The sequence below is a fragment of the Pollachius pollachius genome (assembly GCF_949987615.1).
Source record: "Pollachius pollachius genome assembly, chromosome: 12".
Lineage (NCBI taxonomy): Eukaryota > Metazoa > Chordata > Actinopteri > Gadiformes > Gadidae > Pollachius > Pollachius pollachius.
Window position 1 is genome coordinate 9,676,207 of NC_136945.1, and position 11,562 is coordinate 9,687,768.

The 11,562-nt window shown below is 45.5% G+C and overlaps 1 protein-coding gene across 1 annotated transcript in view; it reads left to right on the plus strand.

Annotated features, from left to right (window-relative positions):
* The first annotated feature begins 5,404 nt into the window (after positions 1 to 5,404).
* Positions 5,405 to 11,562, plus strand: part of arhgap40 (Rho GTPase activating protein 40) — a 17,136-nt gene continuing 10,978 nt past the window's right edge. The window contains exons 1-4 of the mRNA XM_079747570.1: positions 5,405 to 5,728; positions 7,954 to 8,210; positions 9,503 to 9,729; positions 10,785 to 10,857. Coding sequence (XP_079603696.1) covers positions 5,604 to 5,728; positions 7,954 to 8,210; positions 9,503 to 9,729; positions 10,785 to 10,857 — 682 coding nt within the window. The 5' untranslated portion in view covers positions 5,405 to 5,603. The remainder of the gene's footprint in view (positions 5,729 to 7,953; positions 8,211 to 9,502; positions 9,730 to 10,784; positions 10,858 to 11,562) is intronic.

Sequence of the window (11,562 nt, forward strand, 5' to 3'; positions counted from 1 at the left end):
TGTAGCGAGTAGGTAGAACAGGCTGTTCATGCCCTACTTTATTAAAGCTTGTTGTTGTATGGCTGTACTATTTCCATTCCAAGGAGGATAAAATACATAGACACAGATCTCAGGACAATTTCAGAGGTTTGGCAGTACTGAGGATTTGAGGATTGCTGGAAAGGAATTGATTGCTTGCAAATCACCCTTGAAGATCTCTCCAAGGTTTATATTTGTATTCAGATATAGAGATGATTTGCTGACGATGCCTTTCTTTTTTCAATGCATATCAGAAATGAGCAGATAGCGGTGAGGCCATCAGGATCAGGGATGCCTATAGGTCAACTTTGGCCCAACAACAGAGTGATAGTGAATAACTAGCTGGGTTAAGACGAGAAGAGCAGAGGAAATACTGAATAATGACTAATGAGCCTGAGGAGTGGTGTGGACTAAAGGCATGGTCCTGAGAGTTTTAGTCCTGCTGTTTGCCTTATCTGTATTGATCTGGCTATGGATGAACCAAGAGGTGGCTGGGGTACTGCACACTATGCTCAAATGCACTCTGCTCCTTTCTATCACATCATCAGTATCAGTCTAATGCCCTCACCTCCCTTCAAAAGACAGTTTGATGCCCCTGTAACGGTTTTCCACTCATGCATTGCGGTGATTAGGAATACAATCAATATGACTGCTTATTATTGTAATTAAAGCTGTAAATATCCGGGTGGGGAATAATTAAGCTCTAGTGCCCTGATAACTCCATACATTGAATACTACTTAGCCACATCCATATTCTGTTAATGCATTAGGGTAATTACAAAAATGATGTTGAACCTAAATATGGATATGTTAAATGGCACACCTAATACATAAAATACTTTGTATATCTTGTCCTTGTGATATGAATGGTTGTTAGTAGTGTAAGTGTGTTTATACTTCTGCTTTAAGAGGAGCTAATGCGAACATGCAGAGTGTGCAAAGACAACAAGGGTTGAAAGCAGAAAGGATCTTTAGATGTAACAAAATCAACTCAGGCAAATGGGTAAATAAATAATATATAAATAATACATAACTAAGAGTTATTTAAATGCCACAGCATTTCTCATACGAGACATGGTAAAATTACGTTTTAGGTTATGGTATATATATTTATTTAGGACTTTACACTACAACAACTCTCTCAAAGCATCAGCAAATGGCAGTTCTGCCAACAAGAAAGCCAATGATCCATTCTGATGTACAAGCATCTCAAGGTTAAAAGACTTGACGTGCCAGCGATGTAGAAAGTGGTGCAGAAGGACATCTTGACAGCTTATTGTCAGGGTGTCTATGTAGGGTTTCCATTGTGATTATGAATTTGAGCTCCCTTTCTGGCCAGGAGGAGGATCGATATAACATACACAGGATTGATTTAAGTTTTGCCTTAGATATGTTTCACTACTTGGATTTCTCTGCATTTAAGCCTCAGGAATGTATTGTGCTTAAAGTTCCAACCGCTAATAACAAGCTTCTTCTGCATGTGACGTGTATGCTTGCGTATTGAGGAAATAATCATTCTTCCACATGACAAGCAGCATAGGCCCTGGGTCCTTCCCATTGGTGGACATAAAGCTGAAGATGCAGCATTCAGTGATGGTTGCATTCATGCTGTAGTGCATACCAAACATTCCCTTTTTAATTTAGGCGACACTTTTGAAATGAAGGAAAGTGGACATACCGTTGTATCTAGAGGATGAAGCAAACTCTATTTGCATGGTTTCTGGGATGGATTTCCTTTTCATTTAGTGTCTTTGGCTGGACATCATGAATTAAAGATTAAGAGAACTGTTCATGTGAGGAAGTTAAACCTGCTGTGTCGTGGCAGTGCTTCATGATACCGAAACTGGGATCTTGTTTGTCATTATGTGTTATAAGCTTTATACACGATTGACTAAATCTGATCACTGCTTGGTAAACCACAGTGTTGTAGTATTCCAGTTGGGATCCAGCTGAGATATCTAGTTTAACAAAGGTTTGATATTTAATATTCTTTTAATATTTAGAATTCTACAATATAAGTTTTACTCTTGAGAAGGTCTCATAGTACTGAGCTCCTTTTAGGATCTGCAGTTGAGAACAACACCACACAGTGTCACATGATATGATAGAACTTAGGAAGTCTTGTGGGTCCTGTTATTCTAAGAAGATAAAAAGGGCGGTGCTTGTGATGAGTGGGTGGGTTTAAAGTTAATATCTTGGTGTCAGATGCAGACGTATTCTATAGCGTTCTACTGTCCCATCATCTGCTGGTAAAGAGATCACAGTGCGATAAACGATCCCCTTAAGTTACTCATTACGATTTTGTCAACTGAAATCCTTTGTCGTCCGAGCTGTCATGTAGTCATAACTTGATCTTGTTCTTTATGCCACTGTTATTTGGTTTTGCGCAATGTCAAGTTTTGTTATGGAATAGAGAAAAATAAATACAACAAGCGCAATTATATTTTTTTGTTTTGTATTTTGTAAATCATTTAATGGAAGCATATCGTGTCGCACGCCCAAATCGCCTGACTGCAGCTGCTGTGGCCCCCACGCTGCAGCTGTCGCAGGCTCATACCTCCTTGCCCTACGCCCCAACTCTCTGTCAGCCATCTAGCCAGTTGCCTTCTGACCCCCTCCCCCCCCCCCCCCCGCAAATCCTACACGCAATCATACACACACACAAACACTCACACTCCCCGCTCGCATGTACACACACACCCACACATACCCCTGGCCCTCGGGCTCCCTTCCTGCCCCAGGATGCAACGCTACGCTGCAGTGACGCAGCGGTGTCCTTGTTCAATGTGTTTGTGCGGGCCGAGGAGACTGCAAGGGAACTGCCTGACGGACGGACGGAGCAAGCGCCCGCCGCTTCCTACTCGCTATACGCCGTTGACCCTTCTCTTTATTGAGAGGCGGCGGTGGTCGTGGTGGTTAGAGGCGGTGGAGGTTGGTGGGAGGGAGGGGGGGGGGCTCAACGGCGGCAGGATGCCTTGGCGGAGAAGCGGACTGGTGGCCCGGCAGCTTCTCTTGGGCAGAGCCAACAGCCGGGCCAAGAGCAGGTAGGATTAATCCCTGATCTGCTGGAGCTCTAGACAGTGGGCTGCTGCTGCTGCCGCTGCTGCTGCTGGGGATGGTGGTGGGGCTGGTGGTGGTGCTGGTGGTGGTGCTGGTGGTGGGGCTGGTGGTGGGGCTGGTGGTGGGGCTGGTGGTGGGGCTGGTGGTGGGGCTGGTGGTGGGGCTGGTGGTGGTGCTGGTGGTGGTGCTGGTGGTGGTGCTGGTGGTGGGGCTGGTGGTGGTGCTGGTGGTGGTGCTGGTGGTGGTGCTGGTGGTGGTGCTGGTGGTGGTGCTGGTGGTGGTGCTGGTGGTGGTGCTTGTATTGGTGCTGCTGGTCGGGGCTTTAGGTCCGAAGTCTGGGATCAGTGGGCTTTGGTGTTCAGTTGAAAGATTATTTGTGAGAGAGATGAAATGGTTGTAAACTTTTATATGTAAACTGTAAAAGTTCATTTATTATAGGCTATTAGTCATGGATTTTATGATATCCAATTCCAGGACAAACATTTGGCCTGTTTTAAGGTATTCATGCGAGGACATTTGAATAAGCATCGTACCTGCATGGTAATTCACCACTTTACTCGGAAATACTCAAGTTAAGAGGCTTAAAGTGGAATTCTGACAAAGGGATTAAAGATTGTTGCGTTCCTGCGTGGCTTTACCAGCGCTGGCCCAGTGGATTAGGCCTGTTCGTGACCACGCTGACTTGTGTTGTTATTCCCCTTGAGGTAGTGTTTAATTAAAGACATGGCATTCTCCTTCATTCTTTTCTGCCGGCCTTTAATTTCCTGTTGATATTTTTTGCGTTACTGTGTACGTCCTATTCACAGAGAACCAATCACGCCACTGTGACATTTTCAGCCTCCATCGTTTGTATCAACAATGGTGCGTTAACACAAGCTTTCTGGCAATTTAATGATCTTGGCAAGGCAAGGCAGGTTTAATTATTGTCACCTTTAGTTCATTTAAGAAAATGAGAACAAAGGCCAACCTGAACTATCCACATCCTCATTCTTCCTCCGACCGCAGAGGTAACCAAGCATGTATTCAGGTCATCCAGGTGATTATTTGTTCTGGCTTGAAGCACAGTTCTATTTTGTTAAAAAGTTTACTTTTATATAACTTTTTCTTTAAGTCTATCCCATCGTGTGTTCTGTATTTGACTACTCTAAATCAGCACAGATCCCTGGCATCAAAGCTCTTCTACTAAGCCTTTTATTACAAATGTAAGAGAAACGAACAGATAGACAGACTGCAATACAGGTCAGCATCTGGTTGTTTGGAAAAAAACATTGCATGGTGGGATTCCAGTTAGAATCGCAGAGCAACATTCAGATGGTGCCTAATGGAGTTGTGATAATGTCATAGTAACAGTGGTATTGTTGACAAGCCTGTTTCACTTGAGGAACCAGAGCCTCTCCATGGCCGTTTCTCTCTCTCTCTCTCTCTCTCTCTCTCTTTCTCTCTCTCTCTCTCTTTCTCTTTCTCTCCTCACTATCTCTCCCCTGTCTCTCTCTTTTAGTCTCACTCTTTCCCTTTCTTTACTCAATGTGACTTTGTCGTTTTCTCTCTGTTAACTGCTCACATGTCATACAGCAAAAAAAGCGACAACACGTGACTACCAAGGGATTGTAGTAATAATTCCTGCCGGGTTCAGGTACGAGGTATCACTAGGCCTTAAACCACAAGTATGTCTATGCAGACATACTTGGGTCCACTCCTATTCCCATATATGGTGTGAATCAGTTTCAACGCTGTTGCTAGAACTGTAACAGAAAGTTGCAGTTGAACAATGTTTGGTTTGGCATTTGCTCTTAAAAGTGTGGATTAGGCGACAAAAGGTCATCCTTTGAACCATCTAATGATGTCATTTTGTGTAACAGAATCTGCATTCCTCTCAAAAAAATACTAACATACCTTGCTTGTAGTAGATTCATAACAGCTGTGAGGCCCCCATGTATAAAAGGCCTGCGTCATGCAAGCCGTGCCTAATGCCTATCAGGCCTGAAGAGGGTTAACAGTGCTGGGTTTCAACCAGTTGCGCATGGCAAACATGTCATTCATTTCCATATTTCAGTGTACCCAATCCCCCAAAGATTGGGAGAGGGTGTGTGAGGCCTTTGAAGGCTAAGTTTAGATGTAAGGGATACAGGCTTTAGGGGGCCCATACCTCTTTCAGGGCCGGGTGTGTCAACTTCTGGCAGATAACACGGGAGAGGACAGGTATGAATGACACGTTAATGGCTCGCGGTCACACCCCTCTCCTCCTTCCTCCTCCCCTCCCCGGACCCTTTTCTCTTCCTCCTTGCCCCACATTCCAATCAGAGCTTTACTCTGCTGACACGCGCTTAAGAACCCGTTCAGAAGGAAACGACGACAACAAAAACCTCATCGGGTGTCAGTTGGTCTTATGACCCCCACCTACACACACACACACACACACAAACGTGTGCACATACGTACTGAGGACCAGCGGAGGTATAGGAGGACCTATTTTAATACGGCAGCAGCACTACAGCTGGACTATAGACCCCCCAGCCTGAGTTGCCATGGCTAGTGGGGAAGCTGCGCTAGTGGCTCCCGCCACACACTTGGCTCTCAACAGACTCAATCGGTTTCGGATACGTGGGGGCCGCCGTCCGCGCGCGCCCAGGAGCTTGAAGCACCGCAGTAGGTAGGAGGACAGGCTTATACAAATGTTATTTGGTTTTGATTGAAACTAGCCTTCCGTTTGGTGCAGAGAGGACCCCATTATCTGAGAAGCAATTATTAGTAATAAGTAGTAGTGTTTGGAACGTCCTTCTCTGAATCTGTTTTGCATTGCTGCTTCGTTGGGTGACGCAACCAAGTGTATAGATTTCCCCCCCGTGATCAATAATCAATTGATCACGCAGCTCTGCGGAGGTTTTGTGGTCGGCTGTCTACATGTTGTGTGACAGGGTGTATAGAGCCAGGCTGAGTGAGACTCTTGTTCTGTTTTTTCAGTTTCATTATATCTATTGCATCTATTGCTAGGCTACAGTTCACTTACACATCTATATAATAACTAAGGGTAGCTTATCAAGTGCGGAGTTTCTCAAAGCTTCTCATTACTTTGAGGAATGGAAAAAATAAGGGTATTTTTTTGCAACCATGACCTCCACTGTTCCCGCTACAAGAATCTTTTTTTATCTATATTCATATATACATGTTACACAGAAACCTGCTTCAACACCTGGGACATGGAAGCACTTTTACAAACACTTCCCTTACACACATAATGCCTGCAGGGGTTTTAGACTGATTCGATTTATTAGCTACTTCCGTTTGTGCAACTTTTCGGCTCTTTTCTTCTCCTGTATTTCCAAACCGACAAATGCAAGCGCTACGTGACTTGGAAAACTTCCTCATCCTTTACCTTAATGTCAAAAGTGTTTGATGGGTTGAATTTTCTTTAGTTTAAATTCCACACAATGAGTAGTGAATAGTGAGATTAATTGGTTTGATGGGTAAAAAAGGGTTATAAGTATTAATATGTGAAGTAATAGTAATCTAATGGAAATCGTTTATATACTTCTAGTTTTCCAATCATTATTGGCTCATTTCTACTAACTTTAAAACCAGCAGTACTGTGAACACTCCAGGTCCTGCCCCATCAGCCTGTTGTGCTGTTCACAAGAACAGCAGCTGGCCCTGGGCTTATGGTGGTCTTGTCAAGCCTAATGGAGTCTTCTATGCCCAGGTAGTCTCACAGGAGGGTGTTTCGGCTTGTCACAGCTGGGGGAGGCCAGATGTTGTACAAGAAAAAAGGTGTATGATGCGGTACCTATTTCTGGGATATGTGCTATATATGACAATGTATTCCACACATTGTTGGCCCACATCAATCTATATTGAGGCTTGCAATGTCTAAATACAATGAGAATTTATTTAGCAATCAAAAACGTCTTGGACGGACCCCTTTCACTTATCCCATTGCATACTTCCGCAAACATAGACGAGCCGACTATGAATTCGGGGGGGTGTTGTGAAAAGGGGTGTGTCTCAAGAAGCGAGCCTTAAACATGCAGAATGCAGAGACCACACAAACGCATCAAGGCAGATGTATTATTCAGACTCGTAAAATGTGACACGTCCACTTAGCAGAGCATCACTAAATCACATGGTCACGTCTTATGGCCGGAGCATGGTAGAGGCGCGAGCCGCGGCTCCGTCGATTCTGAGCACGCTGTCCTCCGCTGGGCTTTATGTGTCTCTTTGTTGTACCTGGACATGGACCACCCGAGCCACGGATGAAAGGCGCTACCAGAGTTACAGCTTCAGTGACGTTGGTTATAATAACATGAAAACGGCTTAGTTTAACGACTGGTTTAAGTCGGTTTACATTGTGCATGACATCAGTCACGGTCGTTGCGCTATACATTCTTCTTGTCTGCGGACTGAGGGCGTGTGTGACGCCCTTGGAAATAAAGCATGTTTACAGTAAGGCAGGGCCATCTAGTGGTTAGAGATGGTACTATTGCCTCCCGGACGCATTTTGCACGAACAATAGACGCCCCCCTCTTTGTGTGCACAGTCGCCTTCTCCGTTTCCCTCTCCTCGCATCATCCCTCCCTCCGTCCCACTCCTTTTGTCTCTCCTTCAACCTGGACTTGCCTCTTTTTTTTTTGCATTCTATCAGTCTGCGCCGGCCTCATCTTCAGCCTTTTCTTCAGTGCTCAAGTGTGTATGTGTATGTTAGATTTCATTTGCTTAATTTCCTGTGCATGGGTTTGATATCATTTTGAGTGTGTGTTAGTACCTGTGTCTGTGTGTGTGTGATTACTCACGTTGCACATGTGTTTATGTGTGTGTGGGCGTGTGGGCGTATGTGTGTGTGTGTGTGTGTGTGTGTGTGTGTGTGTGTATTGTTCCCGACAGAGATCCCTGCCCCTCCGAGATGAACCGGGAGCCCTGGGCCAGCAGCACACAGGACCCAGGCGCCTCTGAGCACACACTGCACCCGCGGGAGGAGAGCTCATCGCCGTCGGCAACCGAGCAGCAGCAGCAGCAGCAGGAGCTGCCGGACAAGCTGTGTCTGGACTCCTTTTGGAGCGAGGTGGAGACCATTCGCCAGGGGAGTGGCTACGAGGCGGAGCTGGAAGAGCGTGCCAGGCGGGACTCCAGACAGTCGGAAGGTGAGAGAGAGCGGAGCACCACCTGGTTGTATGGCTCCTTTCCTGCAGTTAGCGGTTAGCTTGTAGCGTGTGGACCCAGCCTTGTCCTGTTGGAGGGGTCTGAATGGGAACGGTGAAGGGGAAGCCATGCGTGCGGATGGACAAGATTAGCCACTGCTGCCATGCCAGTGAGGCTGAATAATTTAGTCTGTTTATCGGCCAGTGTTATGAAGGCTGTGCGATAGGGCAATAGTGTGCATTCACTCATATCGCATGGAATTCTATGCATTTCATATGTGCTGTGTTTCTTCACTCACGTACATGAAATACATGGCCATATTTTCTCAATGTGTGTGATGGTATTAGGCTAATTATTCACCAGTGGTATCTTGCCTTGTGTACATTATACTATATCATTTATGAGTATATGGTGTATTTTTTGTTGTGTATTTATGTGTGTGTGTGTTTGTGTGTATGCATGCCATGCTTAATGTAATGTGCGCCCACAGCCATCTCTGTTGCTGCTCATGAAACGATGAACCTACGTATGTGTCTGTGCATTCGTTTAGAATATTTGTGCCTCTGTGCATACTCATCAATGCCTCTGTGTGGCGTGTGTTTGTGTGTGTGTGTGTGTGTGTGTGTGTGTGTTTGTGTGTGTGTGTTTGTGTGTCTCTGTGTGTGTGTGTCTATGTGTGTCACTTTGTATGTGTGTCTGTGTGTGTGTCTGTGTGTGTGTGTCTCTGTGTGTGTCCGTGTGTGTGTGTGTGTATGTGTGTCTGTGTGTGTGTGTCTCTGTGTCTGTGTGTGTCCGTGTGTGTGTGTGTGTATGTGTGTCTATGTGTGTGTGTGTGTCTCTGTGTCCGTGTGTGTGTCTGTGTGTGTGTGTCTGTGTGTGTCCGTGTGTGTGTGTGTGTGTGTGTGTCTATGTGTGTGTGTCTGTGTGTGTGTGTCTCTGTGTCTGTGTGTGTCTCTGTGTCTGTGTGTGTCTCTGTGTCTATGTGTGTGTGTCTGTGTGTGTGTGTCTCTGTGTCTGTGTGTGTCTCTGTGTCTATGTGTGTCTGTCTGTGTGTGTGTGTCTCTGTGTCTGTGTGTGTGTGTCTCTGTGTCTGTGTGTGTGTGTCTCTGTGTCTGTGTGTGTCTCTGTGTCTATGTGTGTCTGTCTGTGTGTGTGTGTCTCTGTGTCTGTGTGTGTGTGTCTCTGTGTCTGTGTGTGTGTGTCTCTGTGTCTGTGTGTGTGTGTGTGTGTCTCTGTGTCTGTGTGTGTGTGTCTCTGTGTCCGTGTGTGTGTGTGTGTGTGTGTGTGTGTTCAGAGGGGGAGCAGGAGGAGCAGTGGCTGGCTGACGCTGGTCTGTCCAACCTGCTGGTGAGCGAGGGTGCTGCGGAGGACGTGGAGAACGCCGTGCTGCTGTCAACGCTGACGCGCACGCAGGCCGAGGCCGTCCAGCGCCGCCTGGACTCCTACACGCTGTCCCTCCGCAAGAGGAACAAGCCCCCGCCCCGGGACGTCCGGGACATCTTCAACTCCCCCATCACTCAGGTACCACACCCTTCATATGAGCTTCATTAGGAGCTCTATGAAGAGCTCCATGCAGAACTTTATGCATTGCTTTATGAAAAGGTTTATTAAGCTTTACCTTGGGGCTTTTTTCAGGTTGTTGCTTATAAGATAGATTCTTTAAAGCAGTTTGTTTTCATAATTGGTTTCCTTGTTGGAACAGGAACATCTTCACATGCTTCTAATGCTTTCATGAATCATTCAAATGATTAGAAATGTGTTTTGATTCTGTGGAAGAACCTGCTTTAGCTGCAAGATAGTGCATTTAATCCCTGTTATCTGACGGTTATAGGATACCAATAATACCATCAACGGCATCGCTACTACAAACAGCTTACCGTCATAGTGCTAGATATCAGATGTACATCTAGACACAGTGTAACACGTATATACTAAACATCCGTCAGCCTCCCAAGGGGCAGGCCTTCGGTAATTCGGGGATGGAAGTTCAAGGATACAGTGGAGTGGTCTATTCCCCTGGTGGTCAGCGATGTCATTTTAGTAGAACGACAATACATTTAGCAGTCCATTCCCATGGTGCTAGTTGTCAGCAGGTCCCAGAAGTGCTGTCACCGCCGACCGGTGTGTGTGTGTGTGTGTGTCTGTGTGTGTGTGTCGGTATCGTGTTGGTGTGTGTGTGTGTGTGTGTGTGTGTGTGTGTGTGTGTGGCCTCACCTGTCATGTTCCATCTGTGGCCCCTGACTCACGGGGACAAAGAGGGCTTTCTGGTGTAAATGCCATGCTTTGTCCGGTCCATCTAAGCAGCCCACCGAGGAAGGACCACCGTCCTCTGATTGTTATCGGCACTCTGTCAATGGGAAGGAAGAAATATGTTGTTTGATATCGATAAACTCTGACCTGTATTCCCAGTGGTAAAATAAAAGGTTGTTTGTAAGTATAATTTCAAGCAATACCTGGTTCACAGTTGTTTTTTGATCTGTGTTTGTTGTGGTTGCTCGTTATTTTATGGGGTTCCTGTGTGTGTTTAGAATATCGTGTTTTCTATGTGTACATTTTTATTTGTGCTCCTTCTCTAGACGTTTGGGTCCCAGCACGGAGAAGACCGAGCTCAAGACAACATGGCGTCCGTGGCCAAATCACCACTGTCAGGTGAGAGCTCACAGTAAAACAGCCAAACAAGGATCGCCTATATGAGGTCTCAGCCAGTCAGATGAACAGCAGATCAGATTGTGATTGGCTAGATGGTATTCATCTTTGCCTGTCCAGCTCAGGCCAACCGATAATGTTGGATCCATCACTGGTTCACATTGATATCGATTATGATGAGATAAAGATGCCTCTGAACAAGGTTACTGTTTATAGTTCTAGGTTTACGATACCTGTCCTTTGTGAACAAGGTTATTGTTAGGAGCTTTTAGTCATAGTTAGTGGGAAGTATTAAACACAAAACCAGAAACACTCAAGGGGCCACAGCTGAACAATTGCCATAATCCATCTTTTTATAAATAAATAACTTGGGAAAGTTTCTCCAAATGTACACTCGGTTATAAGGCATCTGTATTATGGAATGGCTAGAGGGATAATTTTCCATCAGCTGACAAATTTGATTAAGTTAATTGACGGAAACATTGCAGAAATTCAAGAGAACCTAAAGAGTTTAAAAAAATGATTTGGAAACCAGTTTGGCTCCTGCCTATGCCACATCTGATAGATGCCGTAGCTTCCCTGTCAGATAGTCACATTCACACGCACATACACACACTGAAAGCTGCTACAACAATGAAACAATTCAATGCAATCCAGGACATGGATTGAAACTAATATATTGTGTGTGTGTGTGTGTGTGTGTGTGTG